This window comes from Camelus dromedarius, chromosome 11 (assembly GCF_036321535.1).
Source record: "Camelus dromedarius isolate mCamDro1 chromosome 11, mCamDro1.pat, whole genome shotgun sequence".
Lineage (NCBI taxonomy): Eukaryota > Metazoa > Chordata > Mammalia > Artiodactyla > Camelidae > Camelus > Camelus dromedarius.
In genome coordinates, this window is record NC_087446.1 from 2757709 (window position 1) to 2778274 (window position 20566).

The 20566-nt window shown below is 64.1% G+C and overlaps 1 protein-coding gene across 2 annotated transcripts in view; it reads right to left on the reverse strand.

Annotated features, from left to right (window-relative positions):
* GRAMD4 (GRAM domain containing 4) overlaps positions 1 to 20566 on the reverse strand; it is a 68574-nt gene that overhangs the window by 6499 nt on the left and 41509 nt on the right. For both annotated transcript variants that reach the window (XM_031463472.2, XM_064491355.1), the window contains exons 4-14: positions 12934 to 13054; positions 8719 to 8780; positions 6359 to 6491; positions 5799 to 5824; positions 5178 to 5269; positions 3825 to 3916; positions 2745 to 2793; positions 1587 to 1658; positions 1092 to 1135; positions 907 to 1016; positions 72 to 226 (exon numbers count right to left, since the gene is read on the reverse strand). In XM_031463472.2, coding sequence (XP_031319332.2) covers positions 72 to 226; positions 907 to 1016; positions 1092 to 1135; positions 1587 to 1658; positions 2745 to 2793; positions 3825 to 3916; positions 5178 to 5269; positions 5799 to 5824; positions 6359 to 6491; positions 8719 to 8780; positions 12934 to 13054 — 956 coding nt within the window. The remainder of the gene's footprint in view (positions 1 to 71; positions 227 to 906; positions 1017 to 1091; positions 1136 to 1586; positions 1659 to 2744; positions 2794 to 3824; positions 3917 to 5177; positions 5270 to 5798; positions 5825 to 6358; positions 6492 to 8718; positions 8781 to 12933; positions 13055 to 20566) is intronic.

The window sequence follows — 20566 nt, forward strand, 5'->3', positions numbered from 1 at the left end:
CAGCACCCTTGCGGGCCGGGTGTGAGGGGGCGGGGCTGGGCCTGATCCCTCCCCGCCCGCGCGGGGCCTACCCTGCGCGACATGGCGGCGCTGGAGCGCTCCTTGAGCTGGGGGTCGGTGGGGAGGCTCTTCCAGATGATGTAGGGGGTGTCGTACTTGGCCCGCAGCCTCGGGCAGCGCTTGAAGATGAAATCGATGAGAAAAAACTTGACTCCAGCGTAGAGCCCTGGAGGAGCAGACGAGGCGCCGTTCCACCTGAGTGCTCCTGCCACCTCCCTGGTGACACTGAGCAGCAGCCATACCACCTGCCCAGCAGCTCAGGGCAAACCCCGACCCGGCTCCCTGCCCACCCCCCATCCACCACAAACCCTGCCGTCTCCGCTTCCTAAACCCCCAGGACCCGCCCACCCCCAGGGCCCACCGCACACGCCCTCTGCCCCGGCCCACGACTGTCCCTGACCCCCTCGAGCCCCCCACACCTGGCACACACTCTGAGGCTCCCCATGCTGCAGGCCCCCCCCCAACGCCATCTCCCACCCCAGGTCTCTCCTGCCTTCACGCCTGACCTCTCACGTCCCTGACGCCGTCCCCTGAGAGCCCACGAGCCCCCGAGTGCTCAGAGGTGACCATGGCACCCACCCAGGGCCTCGGGTCCACCAGCCCCTCCCCCTCAGCTGGCAGAAAACAAGTTTGACCTAAGAAACCGTAGCAGTGCCTCCACACGCCGTGGCCTTTGTTCCTCCCAAATTCAGACGTTTTGATAAAAAGCCCCTGGAAGAGGCATGGAGGGAGGAATGCCTCCTTCCTGGTGGCCAAGGCCTGGGGCAGGTGTGTGGGAGCGGCAGGCGCCTGGGCCCTGGGCTGCACCGTGGAGCGGCAGGTCTGGCCAGGCGGGCATCTCCTTACCCACGGCCAGCCCCACCAGGCGGTAGGGGAAGAAGCAGGAGGCGAGGAAGGCGGCCCACAGCGCGATGTACAGCTTCTGCGTGATCTCGGGCTGGACCCACATAAACAGGCTGCAAGGGAGAGGGCCGGTCAGCTGGGCGGGGCCGCACCCACGGCGTGGCGGGAGGGCCGGAGGGCCCACTTACTTCTTGATCTTCTCCAGGACGTCGGCCATCTTGCCAAAGAGGTTCTGTGGGGGCAGCGGCTGCGTCACGACAGACCCCCAGGGCCGCGCGGCCATGCCGGGGTGGGGGGGGGGCGCACAGCACCTGGGAGGCCGCAGCCGGAGCCCAGAGCCCTGTGGCCCCACCCAGCTGCTTCAGCCTCAGGGCTGAGTGCCCGGTCTGGTCTGAATCTCAGATTAACAGGCTGATCACCACGGGGGCCCCAGGCCCACACTCTCTCGGGAGCCTGTCTGGCTCTGGTCGGGAGGGGCTCCACCAGCTGGGGTGCTGGCCGCCACTCGAAGCCAGGGGGACCCTCTCCACCAACCAGGTGGTCTTGGGTGTCAGCGAGGGACCAGTGGACAGGCTGACTGCTGAGCTGACAGTGGACGAGCCGGGCCTGGAGTTCTGGGGTGCTGGGGTCCCCCCACTGGACAGGCTCACCCGGAGGCACCCGGCCAGAGCCCGCAGCAGTACCTGGGCTTTCTGGGCGACGTCCAGCACGAGCTGGAACTTCTCGGACACGGTCAGGTCTTCCTTTGGAGGCTCCTTCAGTCAAAGGGGAAAGAGAATTTCCACTGAAATTCAACAGGTCAGAGAAATCACTGACAAAAACAGCAAGGAGGCCTCCCGGCCCCAGCACCAGGGTCTTGGCTGCTCAGATGCAGCCAGTGGGACGGCCATCCCTGCAGGCCCAGCGGACAGCACAGGCAGCTGCTCCAGCAGCACCCCTCTGGTCCCCCCTGCAGGCAGCACTGAGGCTCCGATTCACGTTTAGACAGATCAGAGGTGCACCTGGGACCCCGCAGCCCCCCATGTCTCACGTTACAGCAGAGAAACTGAAGCCCCAGCAGGAAGGGGCCTGACCTCGCCCTGCTTGCCTGAGTTTATTCCAGGTACCAGGTCCAAACGGGCACAGGCTTGTTTCCCCTGAGACGCCCTCCCCAAGCCCTGCCTAAAGGGGCCCCTGCAGACACCACGGACATCCCCCACCCCTACTGCATGTTCCATGCACACAGTAGGTACTCAAACATCTGACACGGGTCACAGAGGCACCATGGCCTCGCTCCTGGCCACACCCAGCGGCTCTGCCCCGTGAGCCAACTTCTCTGTCACGGGCCCACAGCCAGCACACGCGCCTCTGCAGGCCTGACAGTGTCTCAGCAACTCAACGTGACTGCCAGGCGTAACCAAACGGGCACGGTGTGTGCTAATATAATGTTATTTACAAGATCAGGCAACAGGCCACAGGTAGCCTGCTGACCCCTGCTCCACACGTCCACTGGTCCAGCCCCTGGTTCACCTCCCCACACAGGAGTCTGTGAGGGGCTGAGGTGGCCCCCTCACTGCCCCCCCCCTTACGTCACATCCCAGCTGAGGAGGGTCGGGTCAGGCCAAGCCCAGGCCAGTGAGGGGCACTCGGGCATCAGCTGGCGAGGGGTCAGGGTGCAGCTGCACGGGGCTCCAGGCTCAGGGCAGCTGGCCTCCTCCTCCCCGACCTCTCCTCGCCAGGCAGGGCTCCCCGAGGGTGTCCACGCAGCTGCATCGGGAGGCCTTGGGGAATCAGCGGCCTTCCGAACGGGGCTGGTGGGCAAAGGCCTAAGCCCTGCAGACGGCGCCCCTCCTGGGACTCACCACCACTTCAGACACTTCAGGCACGATGCTCCACTGTATCCTCCAGCCCCTGGAAAACAGAGACAGCAGGCCTTCAACACAGCGTCGTCCGCAGGTGATGGAGTCAGAGAGAAAATATCAAATCACCCGCCCTGTGCTCCCCACGGGGAGGCACCCCAGGGAGTGCCGGCCAGCCCTGGGGACATGGGCTTCAGAAACACCCGGCCCCCTGCCGAGACTGCCTGGGCCGCTCCTGGGGCCTTGAGAGCAGACGGTCCCAGTCACCCCACCGGCCACTCCCTCAGGGACCCTCCTCGGTGGGAGACAGACTTCAAGTACCCAGAGGGGTTGGGCCTCTCAGAGTAAGTCAGCGAAGCTGCAGCGGTGAGGACTTCAGTGAAGCATGTCTAGTCGGGGCCCGGAGGACCCTTCGCAAGCCTTTAAAGGTTTTCTTTTCTACAGAAAACGTTTCCAAGTGAACCGGCCTAAGCGGGCAGGGAGGAGCACGGAGGAGAGCGGGCGTGTGAGCGTGACTTCCGGAGGCTTCCGGCGGCTGAGCAGGGGCAGGTGGGGCCGCCTCTGAGTTCTGGTGGGAGCTTGAGGCCCCCCCCGTGGGGCGCCCTCAGGTCCACACAGACCCAGGGGCCTGGGGACAAGGGGTTCCCACCACAGCCTGCTGGCTTCCAACAGAGCCCCCAGCCTCGAGGTGGAAAGAGGGTGCTCGGAGAGCACAAAGGAAAGGCAGAGCCTGACCCTGGGCTTGGGGACCCCTGACCAGCCCCTCGGAGCCCCCACCCTGCTGCCACCTGCACCCTCACCAGCGGGACTTCCCGGGCTCAGAGCCACTGCAGCTCCAGCAACCCGACACTGGGAGGTCACTGCCGAGGTCTGGGGGGGGCCTTTCCTGCCCTAAAGCAGCACATGGCGGGGGGGAGCTGGCATGACCCTGCAGCCAGGACATGCAGGTCAGAGTTGCCGGCCCCAGTGGACCATCCTGCTGGGGGTTCAGGAGCCTGCAAGAGGACAGCCACCCAGGACGATGGCCCGAGCCACATGTGTGTGACGTGGGGAGACGGCACAGCCAGCATGTACAGCACCCACCTGGCTATAAGGTAATTGAGGGACAGCCTCAGAATCGCCAGAAACAGGAACATGGGGATGGCCCAGCCGTGCCACACAGCATTCATGTACACCTGCGGGTTCGGAGAGGAAGCGGGTGGGAGACGTCAGCGACCTGACAGTGTGGCTCAAGGTGGGCCAGACCCCTCCCTCCCTTCCGGGTGTAGGCTCGGAGGAGGTGGGGAGACCAAGCCCAGATGCTCTCCTGAGGCCCGAGAACCCTGCACCCCAGAGAAACCAGAGAAGGGCTGCTTCCTCCCTAAGAGCTGCCAGTGGAGATGGAACCCAGCTGGGGAGGAGGTGGGGTGGGGCAGCTGCTGGCAGGGCAGGGCGGGCCGCCTCCGTAAGCACAGGCGGAGAGCTGACCCCACAAGGTTGGTGGGGCCACACCTGCGGGAGCTCAAGGCATCACGGAGCCAGCACCCCAACATCCTACCCTGCACCAGGCCTCCAGGCTGCCTGTGCAGGCAGGGGATGGAAGCAGTGAGCTCAGGCGGAGGCCCGGCAGGGGGTCTGAATGGGCAGGGCTGCCCCAGCCACGAAACACAGGCGGAAGTAAGGATCTGGGGACCGGAAGCAGCAAAGTGCTTGTGAACGGTGGCGGAAGGTGACCTCCCAGTGAAGGGGGCTGGCCCCTGCTAGCAAGGCCTGTTCTCTGTGACCGTGAGCAATGCTTATCTCTCCCATGGACGGTGGGCCCCTGGAGCTTCAGGGTGGTCCTCAGAACCCTCCCTGGCTGAGGTCACCTGGGGGCAGGGGTCTCTGTAGAGATGGGGCCTTTCGAAGTGGCGGCCGTCCCTCTCTGGCCTCAGGGCCCAGCAGGCCAGTGGGCAGCCTACATCCTCCTCCCACTGGACGGCAGGGTCTCCCTGCATGGGGCTGGGAGCAGCCACTGGGAGCAGGACAACTCAGGCTGGGCGGCAGGGCCTGTTTTCCCCAAAGTACCCCTGGGATGCTGGCCCGATGCCTCCTACCTTCCTCACGACTGGTGGCTTCACAGAGGCCAGCTTGGTCCCTAGGCCAGTGGCAGGAGCCACCCCCACCCCTGGTGCCTGATGGGAGGGACCCCTGGTTTCCGCACAGGCAGACAAGCCTCCCCACAGCCCTCTCCCCAGCCCACCGGGGAAACCCAGCCGCAAGCCCCACAGGGCCCTCTCCTGAGGACGCTGTGGTGGGGCTGTCTCTGGGCAGGCAGGGAGACCCCCGGCCAGCCCCGAGGCTGGGTGGCACTGGCACACCCACCTCACAGGTGGGGATGCTGAGCGCTGGCCCACGCAGCCGGGCTGGGCCCCGGGAAACCTCGGGGAGGGTACCCACCCCGCGGGGAGCACTCACGGTGAAGGCGATGGCCGACGTGTAGACGGAGTACCAGTCGGATAAGGCAGAGAGATTCTTCACAAAGCTGGTGACAGGCCTGGCGCCGCGCTCTGGGGACAGGACAGACCAGTCAGGCCAGGGCTCGCCCGGCCCTCGGACACACCCGGCCAGCCCCGCCGGCTGCACCAGCTGACGGGGGGGATGCAGAACCAAAACGAGCAGAGCAAACCCCAGCCGTCGCAGGCCCCTGGCGCCCCAACCCCAGGCCATCCCGGTGCTGTCCGCTGTCGTTCGCCCCCACAGGGAGACACCATCTGTGGCCCGCCAGTGCCCCTAGGCGGGAACAGCGGGGCTGGGGGCTTTGTTCACACGCCATGGGCCTGGCAAGTGTCTGGGGGAAGAACCACTTCTCACCAGGGCTTCCAGACCTGGAGGGAACCTGCTTCTAGCTGTGGGCCAGGGCGGATGGACAGATGGGTAGGCCTTAGGAAGAAGGCTGGGTGGGAATTCCTGACAAATGTCTCTCTGGAGGGCAGTCCAGGTCCGCACAAGACCGCAGTCACTCCTCAGGCCACCCACACCCACAGGCAGCTTAGCCCCAAGGACTGCACGGCCCCACGGAGACAAACAGGTACTTACTGAGCCTCCTCATGTTCTCGGTCAGCCTAGGAGAGAGGGAGAGGTGAGCGCCAGCCCTGACTCACCTGGAACGGCGTCGCTGACCCCACAGCACTAGGGGAGCCCGAGCTGACCCGGGACCCCACTGCTGCTCCCTCGGTTGGGGCAGGTCCCTCGTCTCCTGCCCACATGCCCCCACCCGTGTCTGAGAGGGGGGCCAGGCCTGCAGGGGGCTCTCAGAGTCCCTAGGGCCCGAGGTTCACCCAGCAGGTGTGTGTCCCCACGAGCAAGGCCCAGGGCTGTGAGCCCACCACCCCACGAGAAGCACGAGTCCGAACACTGAGTAGGGGACACGGCTGTGCAGCTGCCCCTGTGAAACCTGCCAGCCTAGCTTGCTGGCCCCAAAGAGGCCCTTCCTGCCAGGGCAGCTGCACGGCTGGCCCAGGGCGCCCCGACAGCCGTCCCACTTCGTTGCTGTACCGAGACCCGGCCTGGCTCTCAAGCCTCGGTGCAGGGACCAGGCCCACCAGCCCCAGGCTCCCTGCCCTGGGTGCCCCCACCCAGTCCCACGAGTGTCTCACCTCCGGGCGCTGAGGGGCTCGTCCGCCTCCACCGTGCTCTCCTCGGGCTGGAACCGGAAGTCCTCCACATACTCCCCGAACCTCTCACAGAACCACTTCTGCACGCGGGGGCACAGCCCCTGGCCCCGCCGGTCTGTGGGACGAGGCGGGGGTTTCGGTGAGGGCGGTGGGCTGAGAGGGACCCCAGAAGGGCAGGGGCAGGTGTGGGGGTGCCTGTGGGGTGGGTCAGGGGCTGTGCGCCAGGGCTCCCCACGGAGCTGGGTGAGGACCCATCCGTGCCAGACCTCTGAAGGGCTCGGGCCCCTGAAAACAGAGCCTGGCCCACCTCACTACGAGGTGCAAACCAACCAACGCAGACCCCAGGGGTCCCCGTGTTTCTCACACTGGCCCCCAGCTTACTGGAGGCTGTCCCCAGCACAGGCGCCGTCCAGGCAGGCTCTCAGCCCATCGTGGGGCTGTGTCAGCCTCCCCCCATGTCTAACTGGGCACACTGGTTTGTCTGGGGAGTGGCCAGGTGTCCCTAGGGGACAGCCAGTGGGCCTGTGTGTCGAGGGCTGTGTCCTGGTGGGGGCTCCAGTGAGTGAAGTGGTCTCTGCTTACTTATGGCCAAGGCCTTTGGAAAGCCACCCACATCAGACTCAAGAAAACCAGCCGAAATCCCAAGGAACAAGTCTGTCTCTGCAGAGGGCAGGTGGCGGAGTCACCTGCAGGGGGCGCTGTCTGACCACAACTAGAGGCAGTGGCGTGAAGGTGCTCAGGAGCTGCTGGCACCAAGGGACCAGGGTTTGCACCCACAGAGGCCACGAGGCTCAGAAATGCCCAGAGGCCACTCAGGCTTAGAAGATGACGGGTGGGGAGGGCTGGGGGGGGTCCCACACCCCGCCCGCCTGGAGTGTGCCAGGGTTTTTAGGGTGAGAGTCCAGGCAGGGGCCGGCACTGCAAGGGCCTGGAGAGCAGCCGTGGACAGTGGACGGGCCCGGCTGCACTCCCATGAAACCCTACTCACGACGCTGAAACCTGACTCTCGTGTAACATTCAATTGTCAAAGATTCTTTTGCTTTTTTCCCAACCGTTTAAAAGGATTTAAAAGCATTTTAAAAATGTGAAACCAGATGCGGAGCTGTGGTTTGCCGACCCCGGGTCGGGGCCAGGCGCACTGCCCGAGTGGACAGGTCTCACGGCGCTCCTGAGCCCCATCCCGTCCCAGCACCACGCAGACCCCCATCCCCACCCCCCACATCCTCAGGGCTGTACTTGCTGGGTCCTTCCCTCCCTTCACCACACTCCCTGCCTTCCACACAGAGCCCACTTCGCAGTGACCATGGCTATCAGAATGGACCTCAGCTTAAGGATTGGCCCTCAGAGCAGGTGGCTGTGGGGACCCATGGGGCTGGCGTGGAAATACTCTCCTCTGACACTTCCCACAAATGCAGGATGCTCACTGATTGCCACCCATAGCAGGGGTCCTGGGGGCTCCCTAGTGCTGCTCCTGGCTTGGAACCTGGGCCAGTGGTCATGAACCCCGGGAACCCGAGAGGACTCTGCCCCACTGGATGCAGCAGCCAATCCTGCACGCAACCTGGCCCGTGGCATGTCCAGCACTGGGGCCCCAGGAAGGGCATCTTCCTCTCCGGAAGGCAGGTGCGGTAAGGTCCTGAACTGGGCGGGAACAGGGTGAGCATCCGGCTCTGGTTCCAGCTCAGCCTCCCCCTGGCGGGTCACCCTGGGAGAGGCCTTCCCTCTGGGACCTGGGTTTCCACATCTTCAGCCAGGCAGGGTTTAACCGAAGGCCCTTCTGCTGTAGCTTTCTGAGCCCTGGCCCAGGCAGGGGGCTTCCCACCCACAGTCAGCCTGCAGGGGCCCTAGTGTGAGGCCACGTGGCCCAGGGCCCACTGTGGACCAGGTCCCTCGAGAGCTGGATGGAAGCCCAGTCTGCTCCCACGCCATCCTCTGAATGACGACTTCAGAACGTGCAGTGTGGGGTGAGACAGGGCGTGAGTTTGGGGCGGGAAGACAAGACCCTGAAAGGGGTTCTGGGTTCCGACTGGGGGGCTGGGGCACTCCCACTGCCCACTCACCCCCTTGTCGGGACAACCAGCCTTTGGAAACCAGCAAGCAGGCTGGGGCCAAGCAGCCAGTGTGACCACGACCTGACTTGTCTTTGGGGAAGGGCCGGGCCGGTGCTGCCTTGCACTTCCACGAAAAAAGAGTCGTGTTTTGCTTGAACAACTTGCAACTGCTATGAAGACTCCCCAACTGGTAATTAGAGACACGAAGCCGGTACCCAAGGGAGGAGGTCCCCGGAGGTGAGCAGGGGCACCCGGGGACAGAGCCCGCCCACCCGCCGCCTGCAGGCCTACCTGCTCCGTTATTGACCTGGGCCTGGCCTCTCGCAGGCTGCTGAGCTGGCGGCTCCTCGGTTCTTAAAGAGGGGAGAGAAGAAGCAAGACTTCTGTCAGTTCAAGGTGTGTTGGGGCTTTGCAAGGCTCTCACGGGAGCTGTGCTGCACACAGCGGTGCCTGTTCCGACCCGCCGGGCGCCCCCTGGGCTCCTGACGGCTCAGACGCCGGCTGCGAGGGCAGGCGCAGAGCTGCACACCTAATGGGCGCGCCTGCTGGCTCTTGCCGACCAAATGAACAGCGTCTCAAGCACACGACTCTTTTCCTTCCTGTTACTTTTAACACATTTGGGTCTTTATTTATTACTCAGCTCGGAACAACTAGCTCTTGTACTAATTAACTAGCCTGCCAGCGAAAAAGATTTCTCAACACGCATGTTCAGCAAGCACCATGCAAAGCCGCAGGCTGAGTGACCCCCGCCCCCTGCACACACGGCCCAGCTCGGTCCATGCCAGCCACCTGCCTGGCTCCCTGCCCTGCAGCCCAGCCGTCCCCAACCACAGGACTCACCTGGCCTCGGAGCCCTCCCTGGAATTCCTGTCCACCTGCTGGATGCTGACCATGGGCCTGATTTCCAGCCACAGGCCCTGACAGACTGGCCCCCAGCCAAAGGCCTGGCCCCATACGTTGGGCAGTGCTCCGTCACTGACTGGCCAGTCCGCCTGCCCTCCTCACCCGGCACTGGCCTGGGCTGCTGATACACCGCACTGCTCCTGCGGACCCCCGTCCAGCAGACCCCGGGACGTGGGAAGAGCGGCACCCCAGGCAAACCTTTGTGGGGGCTGGGGGGCACAGAGGGCTCCCCCAGGGCAGAGACAGCGTGGCTGGAAGGCCCTCCCCACGCGCACACCTTCAGCATTCTGTTTTGTGTGCACAGCGTGACTTCACTCCAACATCTCCATGAACCCACCCAGTCCATGGGCTTGTGACCCGCGACTGGAACCCATCACTGCCATGTTGTGTTAGTGCAGGAGGCACAAAGGACAGAGCAGGGAAAGCAGGGGGTGAGGCCGGCAGCCTCCTTTTTTTTTTTTTTTTTTTGGTGGGCGTAGGTAATTATATTTACTTACATTTATTCTTAGAGGAGGTACTGGGGATTGAGCCCAGGACCTCATGTGTGCTAAGCATGCACTCTACCACTTAAGCTAAACCCTCCCCTCAGGACTGACAGCCTCCTGAAGCAGTGGACAGAGGGGGGGTCCCAGAGAAAGGAGCCATGGTCAAGGAGAAGGCCGCTGGGCCTCTACACCCCCTGCTCCCCGTGGCCAGGCTGCCCAAATAACCGTCCACGTCCAGAGCTGCTGACCAGTGGGGATATTTTAGGAACAGGAGGGGAGCCGGGCATGCAGGCAACTCCCGTGCCCTGGCTGGGTGCCCTCCGTTCCTGGGCAGGCATCCAGGCCTCTGCACCAGGACATTCCCAGAAGAGGCAGCTCACCCAGGAAGCACCAACAACAGGCTCCCACCCAAGCCCAGGCCCAGGCATGCGACTGAGGACTTGCAGGCTTGGAGGACACCAGCTCGCTAAGCCACAGGCAGGCTGGGGCTGCCTGGAGTGTCCTTCGTGTTACTGTTTTACTGTTGGGTTTGCATCTGATGACACCGATCCTGCACAAAGGCTGTGTGATCGTTCCAACATCATCACCTGCTAGAGACGAGCAGGTGTTTAGGTACTCATGGGCTGCAAGCTGCCTTCAGAGAAAGATGCCTGGAGACTCGGGTGCAGGTGCTCCCAGGGGCAGGGACTTCACCTCCCTCCTGTCATGCCAGGTGTGGAAACTCGACTGCCTCTTAGGAAGCCGACTGAGCACAGAGCTGCAGCAGTGAATGTTTTCAGGTTAAAAGGAGGACAGGAAGACGGCCAGCCGCAGCCCAAACGCTCCCAGCAGGGGGCCGGCCCACAGCTCCGGGTGACCAGGGTGAGCGGGACGTGAGCCGGTGGCCTTGGAGCAACACAACGCCACGAGAAAAGGGCCCTTGCATTCCTGACAACTGGGGGTCTTCCATGACGTCTCTGAGCCACCTACATTGCTGTTCAATCATCAGCCGAACAGTCTGGAGTGGAGCGTCCTGAATCGCTTTACTAAATCTAGTTTTCCTGCCGGCAAGGACCTGAGGCCTTAGGGCAGACGCCGGAGCCCGACACGGAGCGCAATGCCAGGGGCCCGTGTCAAGGGGGAGCGGGCTGGGCGCACGGGACGGTCACACTTGGCGCCCCTGGCCAAGGCCACGATGTGGCCAGGAGGGCACAGGAGCCATGGGAGGTGCCCCCTGCGAGCAAACCCCAGGACAGGGCCCCGGGCAGGACCAGACCACAGGCTGGTGGAGGTCAAAGGGCAATGTCTCCATGGTGCTTTTGAACCCATTAACTGGAGACGGCCTTCACCTTAACAAGTAAGCTTAAACCAAGGTGATTTTCCCAGAATTTTCTTAAAAACCAAAACAGAGGTTTGTGTAAACATAGTCACCATGCTCCACTCCCAGCCTGTGTGTGTGTGACGCATGTGTGTGTGCCCCGCGGTGAAGGGGGTCCCCATGCGCGTGCCCACCCAGACGGGCACCAGGATGTCGACCAGGCAGGAGGAGGCCTTGCCCGGAACTTGCTTTCCCTGCACCCCTCCTCCTTCAGGTCTCAGCTTCCAGAAGGTTCCTAAACACTAACCTCCCCGCCCTGAAAGCAGGGGAGCGGCCCCTCCACGCTCCCCGGACCCGCAGCTCCTACTTCCTGGTCCTGGCCTGCGTGTTCCTCTCCTGGAACCCTCAGCTGCGGGGTTACAAATGTCAAGAAGGACAGTGACACTCGGCCTCTTCACGGAGAAGCCGGCTCTGGCTGGGCTGCCCCAAGCTGGAGAGAGCTGTCCACTCAGGCTGCAGAGGGCCTGGACAAAGGTGGTGTGGGGCCGGAGGGGACGTAAGGGAGGTGGGGACTTCGGTGGCCTCATCCACCAGGCTGCTGGCTGGGATGCCGCACAGAAGAGACTCTCATGAGGGTTTATCAGGACGGGAAGAGCACAGCTCTTAGAATCCGGGAACACCCCTCTGGAATGACCTGCCTCTTGCTGGTGGCACCCCGAAGCAGAGGCCAAGTTCATGCAGGCAGAGGTGTGGGGCACTGGAGGAGGCCGCATGCCAGAGGAGTGCCATCCCGCAGCACGGTCCATGTCACCCCCTCCAGAAGCTGGGGTGTCACCTGGCAGCCTGGGGACGGAGGACCCCAATGGAAAGAGGTGGCCATCCAGGGCAGGCTGACCCCGAGGTCGCGGGTACAGCAGGGTGACACAGGTGCGGTGCCAGGAGTACTGTCGGGGGGCTCGGGTGGGGGCAGGGGAGGGCGGTGAGCGTGGGAAAGCAGAGGCAGGGTGGGCAGGGTCTCAGGTCCTGGGAAGGCCCTGCCAGGAGCTGGGGGGTGACTGCTGGCCAAGACTGGGGGGACGTGAGGCGGCCCTGCCCGGCCAGGCCGCTCGTGGCAGGCTCCGTGACTCCTCCATCCCTCCTGCTGTGGAACAGGGTTCCTCCGCCCCCTCTTCCCCAGACAAAGGCCCCGAGGCACAGGAAGGCAGCCACTGTTCCTGGATCACAGCTCATGACCGGCACAGGCAGGACTTGACCCAGAGAGTCTGGGCCAGGCCCACAATCACCACTCACCCTCTGACCCTCATAATGCTCTGGGCCCAGGAGGGGCTGGGAGGGCTGAGGAGGCCTGGGGGGGCACCCCCACTCAGCAGAGACCTCAGGCCCCCTGCCCGGGGCACATGTACACACAGTCACCAGGCCCGTCAGCCCAGGAGCCAGGAGGGTGACTGGACCTGAGTTCTCGGCTGAGACCAAAAGGATGAGGGGAGGGGCAGCAGGACTCCTGGAGAGACTGTGACAGCCCCGTCCTATCGAGGAGGGCAGAGACGGGGTGCCAGCAGGAGCCACACAGCACAGGGGGCTGGAGGTGTGTCTGCTCCCGGGGCCGGCCACCTCCGGATTTGAGCAAGATCTTGACTCAGGGAACCCCCACTACAGACAGGGCAACACTGCCTGGGCGATGGTGTCACCTGGCCTTCACTCCCTCCTCACCTGACCTTGGGCACCTCACCTGGTCCCACTCCTCACCTGGTCCTCACCTGGCCCTGAGCATCTCCTCGCCTGGCCTCGCCTCCTCCTCGCCCGGCCTCCCCTCCTCCTCACCTGGCCTTCAGCACCTCCTGGACCTTCTGCTCCAGCTCCATCCGCCGCTGCCGCTCCCGGTCCAGCTCCTGCCGCAGCATCTCCGAGTTGGTTTCTTCGCGCAGCTTCCGGAGCTCCTCCTCTGTGAGGGAAGGGCAGCGCCAGGTGAGGGTCCCGCGGGCCGCCCCGCCGCCCCGTAGAGGGGCCGAGGGAGGGCTGGTCTGCCAAGTGCTTAGGCAGCAGCGCCCTTGCTCCTTCGGGGATGGGGGGAGCATCTACAGGAGTCTCTCCGTCAGGGCTCCTCCTACTCAGACGGGGCAAGATCTGGGTGTCCAGATGGCCTGAACCAGCCACATGTCACCAGAGACAGGGAGCAGCCACCCCGCCCACACCTGAGGACAGGAGTCCTCCCACTCCAGGCTGGGAGCAGCCAGGGCCAGGCCGAGGGCCGCAGTGAGGACGCAGACCATCTGGGTCAGGCCTGGGCTCTGCCCTCCCCAGGGCTGCCTGGACTTCTGAGAGAGAGCTGTGCATGGGAGGTGGTCAGGGCTGTAGAGGGCCATGGCTCCGGCAGCTGGGCGCAGGGAGCAGGAGGGGACGAGGGCACGCCAGAGGGTGCCAGCAGCCGCTTTGTACATAATCTAACCCTGCACTTTCTGTGCCTTCAAGCACGCCAGCTCCCCTTGCTGAAGAAGTGAGTTATGAACCAATGAAGGGGCCCAATCCAGCCTGATGCAAGTCCTGCAAAGCTTCCTGGGAGATGTGGATGCTCCTGAGCTAAGTTCCGATCCAGGGCGGAGATTCCAGCTTTCCTCCGACCTGGACGCTGCCGGGGGGCAGGGAGGCCTGGCCAGGCTGCGGGGACGATGGGAGCAAGGTGCCCACAGGGAGAGAACCACCCCCTCCACAGGAAAGCTTGCGAGCACCACCTACCACACCTACGCCGGGGTGGCACCCGCCACGCAGGAAGCCCAGGGTCACGAGCGGAGGCAGCGGAGGGAGTCGTGGTCCTGCTGCACCTCCAGACCAGAGCCCCAGGTAGTGGAACTGTCACCCACTGACTCAAGAGCGCGGGAAGGAGCTCCGCTCTCCCCCACAGGAGTGAGCACAGCCCGGCTGCACCCGGGACCCCGTCCCCCAGGCAGGGAGCTCCTCTGCCATCCTGCAGAGCCCCTCCCCACTCGGTCATGCCACAAGCACTTAGGGGATGGCCGCCAGCGGTGGGCACCCTGTGACTCCTGGGGATTCTGCCCCGAGTCCGCTGCACCAGGGAAATCACAGCAAGCTGGAACCGAGCCCACCTGAAGCCCTTAAGCCACCCGATGGCGCCTGCAGACACGAGGCCCCAGTCCTGCCAGGGATCACTTTCTCGTTTCTCAACTGGGTCCAGAGTGGACTCAGGCTCGTCACAACCCCACGACGACACAGTTCTCATCCTCGCTGCCCAACTCCTGCATCCCCTGGACGTAAGCCCTCTCTTCCTAGGGCTCTCTATGGCACCCAGAGGAGCCACCACCTGGCAGGCCATGGACACGGACGGAGACACAGACCCAGATGCCGCCTCGACCTGCCAGCGTCCTAGGGCGAGGCTCCCTGGTGCACATGGGACACAGGAGCAGTGGGGACGTGGAGAGTCACACCCTCATCAGACACCCGCTCCCAGGCTGACAGCCCCGCCACGGGCAGCTGCTCTGGGCTGACGACCCCATTTCCCCTTTTCAGCAAACATCTCAAGTTGTAAAACAAACCCGATGTCCTGGCCAGGCTGAACCTGAGCTGCTGAGAGTCCACGTCAGCCACTCCGCCCACAAGCACGGGGCAGTCTCGTGTGCCAGTCACGCTCTGGACACTTGTGATAAAGAGGTGAGCAAGACAGAGAGCCACCCCCTGGGGGAGTCGGGCAGCAAGAACAGCACTGCTCAGTGAGCCTCAGCGGAGGACAAAGTGAGCGGGCTGTGGCAGAGAAGGATCCAGCCCCGGGGACTGAAAGGGGACGCGTCTGGGCAAGGGGGGCAGCGCCCGCCAGAGTCCCTGAGATGGTCATGAGCAAGGGAAGGGACCGCTCAGGCCACTACAGGGCGGGATTTTGCTCTCCCATCTGCAGCTCAGCCCACCGCCCTCAGACAGAGCTTCCTCACCCAGACCCAGCTCCCCTGAGGCACTCGGTGACGATGACAGTGGCACAGACTGGGGCGGTGCGGACTCGTGCGAGCTCTGCTCTGCAGGGTGTAACCCCACCACACCTGTGAGCACAGGGGCCTGCCCCCCCTGCCGCAGATGCCACAGCCTCCTCCCGGGCTCCAGGAGCTGCAGACCTGCTTCTGGGCTTGGCCTGCGGCGTCCATAGTGCAGGACCCCCGGGGAACATCAGCCCACGGCCAGGAGGCATGATGAGCCCCAAGAACCCCGCCCCCGGCCCCCACCGGCCGCTTCCAAGGGGGTCTTTCCCACAGCTGTGGAGAAACCACAGGGGAGCAGGCTGAGCCGCCCCAGGACAGAACAACGTGAACTCTGAAGGACAACGCTGGCCAGGCCCGGAGGCCGGCAGCCGGCCGTGCTGGCACCGTGACAGCCCGGGGTAACCTGTCCAGATGGGACCAAGGCTGCTCTTCAGGGCAGCAGTGGGCTCCAGGACCAAGGGTCATCTCAGCACTGCCTCTACCCAGGAGTCGGCCCTGAGCGTGGCCTGTTGTGGCCGTGGTCCGGGAGGTAGGGGAACAGCCACGTCTGTGCGAGTCCCAGAAGGCACCCCTGAGCCCTAGGAGTGTGCCCCATCAATCCGCCGGCATCAGAGGCGAGGACTGGCGCCCCCGGGGCCGGGACGCCCTGGGGGTCTGACAAGTGCCCGGGGCTGCAGGCAGGCTTCCGCTGTCCTCATGGGAGAGAGATCCTCACAGGCCTGGCGCCTTCTTCCTGGGTGGGACGGGGCTCAGTGGGACCCAGCAGCTCCCTTTCCTGTCCTGGATGCCTTACCAGACTTGAGGACGTAGGGCTGAGCCCAAGACCCTGAGATTTAGGCCAAGGTCAGTAGGCAGCCACAGCCCCAGACAGACAGGCCTTGGGGAGACCGGGAGAGGCCGAAGGTCAGGAGACCCTGCTGCCTGGGGGGAGGGGGGCTCCAGCGTGTCCCCAGCCCCACCGCACACCTGGGAGTTTGCGACCCGCCAGGCTTCACCACGAACTGGTGAAAACTATTTAGGTTTGCTGAACACAGGGGCCTATCTGCTGGGTAAATATTTGAGTGCCCGGGCCCTTCTCCGCCACCTGCAGGATCTCCCTGCTCACCCTGCATTTTTCAGTGCCCTGTGGGCCCCTCCCACCCAGACCCCCTGGGAGAAGACCCTCCGGGCAGGGGGGCTGGGTGGACACCATGCCAACCCCACAGGGAGCCTCCCGCCTGGCTCCAGAGACCCCTTCAATCCCGAGGTGGAGCTGCCTCCCTGAGGAACAAGGCCTCCACACCCACCTCCCGGGGGCACAGAACAGGCTCTGTAAAGGGGCCACACAAAGGGCGATCAGGAAGGAGGGGCCGGCCCCTGCCTAGGGCCTTGGGGACACTTCTGAGTTAAGACTCAGAAGCAGAGTCCACCCACGCCAAGCAGCGAGGGAGGACCCCTGCTCCAGGGCTGCTGGAAGCCCACAGAGGGGGCTCTGCCCCGCCCCCATCTCAGCCTGGCAACTTACAGCAGAGGGGACCTGAGCCAGGTGCAGATGGGAGGACCTCACCCCCACACACATCCGGATTCTTCCTCCATGCCCCCCCAAATCCATACGTGCTGCTCACTTCCAGCCCCACCCTGGTTCCTAACTGGCTCCCAGCTCCGCTCTCACCCCAGTCGGCCTCCAAACAGCAGTCAGAGGTTCCGGAGGCACACATCATCAGAACCTGACACCTCCCTGCTTGACACTGGGCCGGGGCTTCCCAAATCCAGCCTGAGGCCCCACCCTACTCCTGGCTCCGACTCCCTCTGCGCCTCCTCTCACCTTGCCTCTTTGGGGTCAAGCCACAGGAACCCTCTTATGTCTCCAAATGCCTCCCCAGTCTGATCCTGCCCCAGGGCCTTTGCACGTGCTGGTGCCCCTTGACTTCAGTGCAGACTCGGATGCCGTTTCCCCGGGGAGACCCACTGACACTCCTTCCCCAGCCAAGCTAATGAAGCCCTTTGTCGTCTTCTCTCACGGGTCTTGCTCTTTCCTGTTGGGAACAGAGGGCCTCCCTGGGTGCTGGGAGAAGAATCCTAGAGATGACCAGCTCCACAGGCGGGCTCAGCAAACATGACCCCGGTAAACAAGCCGCACTCCTGAGTCACGTTCACCTGCAGGACCCCCGACTCGGGCTCCAGAGGGACGGCCCGTCTGCTTCCCTGTCTGTGACAGCGCAGGACCCAGCCTGGCTCGGGGGCAGCCAGGAAAGATGCGGTGAGCAGCACAGCAGGTTTTTGGCAGCTCACCCGCACCAGGCTGGCCAAGGACTGGGCGGGGGGACACCCGGGTGGGGGAGGGCCACGGCAGGGATTCAACAAACAGCACCACCGCCCAGGACAAGGTCATCAGCACCTGAAGGACATCGTCATCTGGACAGCAGGCACGCCAGCCCCACAGCTCGGGCCTCGGCCTCCCCCCTTACACCGGGGCTCCCAGGGACCTGAGGAGTCGAGGCATTCAGAGTCCCCACCTGTGACGTCCTTGCACACACAGCACCTGCTTCGAGGTGGCAGCAGCCACTCTGCAATCAGGAGTCCAGAGCCCTAACATTTGATCAGCCCAGGAACCCCAGCCTCCACGGGGACCTCCACTCGGCCCCACACTAAACCTGGCAGTGCGAGAGTGACCGAGTGCTACACCCTGCCCAGAGTGGGCGTCCGGGGCTTCCCCCGGCCACCTCACGTGGGTGAACTGGCCCCAGAGCCAGATGGGACACAGCTCCCTGCTGGACCCTGGACTCTGGGGAGGCAGCTCTCCTGTCCTGGGGCCAGAGCTGGCCTCAGCAGGTGGGGCCCTGGGCCTTCTTCCAAAAGGACTCACACTCCCTGGCAGTGGGAGAGCCGGGGCTCTGGCACCACGTGGAGAACCTCTGCCCTCCTGAGTGCCTGCAGGGTGTGGCTAGACCCCCTCCCGTGGGACCCATTTCTGACCCCACCCCCCGCCACCACAGAGGGCCTGGCTTACAGTAGGTGCTCAGTCAAGGCTTAGCAGGTGAGAAGTGCGTGAAGGTCCCAGGGAGCTTCCTCAGAGATGTGTCCCGGGGGGAGCGGCCACAGGCTCGGCTGTGGGGCGGAGGGGGGCTCGTGCAGCCCTGCCAGCCGCCCCCAAGGACCAGCCTGGCTGGACTCACAGGCCAGGGAGCTTCACGTGGGGAGGACAGAGGTGAGGGATCCCACACCGCCACAGTCAGGGTGTTCGGTGCTTTCCCGTCTGCTCCTCTGAACCCCAGCACCCACATGCACCCCAGCTGCCTCTGTGGACCTCGGCTCCATCACAAGGTCAAGTCAGCCCCAGACGCCTCCTCCATCCTCAGCGTCGTCAGCAGGAAACCACATTTTCCACAACGCCCCTGAACCCCTTTCCCCACATCTCCCTCCTGTGAAAGGTCAGGTGCAGCTGGGTCCCATCACGTGAACACAGGGGGTCTCAGGCCGTGTCCTTTTACCATGGGCTCCCTGACAAAGCCTCCTCGGCCCTGCCCACAGGTACCTTCACCCCTCCAGCTGCCCCTCCCTCTCCTGGGCCTTCCCAGGGTGGGAGCTCTGCGGAACCCAGACCAACAGGCTCCTCCCTCCTCCCAGGAGACCCACAGCCCTGCTCTCCGCACTCCTCGCACCGCCCCGCACCCAAGCCAGTGAGGGGACAGTGACCCCGCAGACAAGGACCTCTGGACACAGCCTGGCAAATCCACTCGTCCCAGCTCCCAGCAAAGCCACAAGAAGACTTCCCGCCTTTTCCAGGTGCCTCCTTTCCTGGTGACACAGAGACAGCTCCATAAATGAAACCGACCGGCATTCTGACTGTTTCTCTCCTCCAAGTCTCTTCCCTGAGCAGCAGCTCCCGCGAGGACACCCGACTCTCCCTAGGCCTGAAACACCAACGAGACCCCATGACAGTGGGTGCCACGGGCCCGCTCCCTCGGTGACACATTAGGTCACTACAGTGCAGAGCGCGGGCGGCTCCTTGCACAGAGCAGAGACAACACAACTCTGCACAACCTTCACCCTCTTCTCGGACAAAGAACACGAGGCCGAGTCCCTGCCGGGGAGAGAGTGCCGAGCTGCTCGCTCAAGGGGCTGCATCCTGACCAGCCTCCAGCAGGACCCAGGGCGTCCAGAGGCTGTGAGGGCGAGTGGCAGCTGGCTTCTGGCCCCCAGGTCTCTACGCAGGCCTCCCCTGCCCCTGGGTCGCCCTCCAACCTTAGAGTCTAAATCGTGGCCTCTTCGGCAGTTACCCGGCCTCCGGCTGCGGGTCCTGGACGCCGTGTGCTGCAGAACTGGCCCCTCCAGGCCTCAGCACAGGACCCTCTATTCCGACCTGCTGCAGACGCCACGGCGACAGAGCAGTGCTCCCCCCAACCAGGACCTTGGACCACGTGTGCTCCTGTTCCATCTGTCGGGGGCTGAGAGGGTCTCACGAAGGGGGGGGGTGGGGGTGCAATGCCACACACAGGGCCAGGCGGCAAGCACCTCAAACATCCCCCCTATTAACTTCCTACGAAGAATGACCACAGGCACAGTGTGAGAGCGTGCCCTCTCACGGTTCTAGGGGTCAGAGTTTGAAATGGGGGCCCAAGTCCAGGTGCGGGCAGGGCTGGCTCCCTGTGGGGAGAATCCATTTCCCGGCCCTCTCCTGCTTCTAGAGGTGCCCGCGTTCCTTGGCTGGTGACCCCAGCCGGCGACCTCATCGCTCTGACTTCTGACTGTCTGTCTCCCTCTCACACAGAGGGAGATGATACCTCGTGATGATACCGGATCCACCTGGATAACCCAGGCTCATTCTCATCTCAGACCCCTAATCACACCTGCAAAGCCGCTTCTACCAGTGCAAGGAGCCGCAGTCACAGGTTCTGGTGATCAGGACGCGGGCATTCTGGGGAGCCATGACTGCTCGCCACACTTCCCCCGGCACAAGACTGGGGGCCAAGCAGGCCCTGGGAGGGCGGGAGGGACACCCCCTCCTTCCACATGGCCTGAAGAGGGTCTTCCCACTCCCGGGGGAACCCACAAGCCATGAAACAGAGAGCCTTCCCTCAGCAGGTCAAATGGCCCCGGGGAGTGCGGGGCCCCTGCCAGCCCCCTGCCTCCCTTCTCTCTCCTCCCCACCTCTGGCTGATCCCCAAATACCCTGAAGCAGGATTCATGAAATCCCCCATCGATGCTTCCTCTGACTTCTCCAAACTCTCGGCAGTGAAAAGCCCCAGTGGAGGGGACATCCTGGAGTCAGGTGTGCATGAGCCTGGGACCTTCCACAAGCCATCCTGATGGAAGCACGCTCACGGCTGCTCTCCTGAGCCTCTCTGCACCTCTGCAGCCACGCGGGTGGGCTGGACACAGGCTGTTTCACACCTGCTGATGGCTAACTCGTGGGCGGGGGTCCCCAGGAGTGGGAGCCACACCCCAGCGCATCAGACCAGGGGTCACAGCCCCGGGTGGGAGGGGCCGCTGTG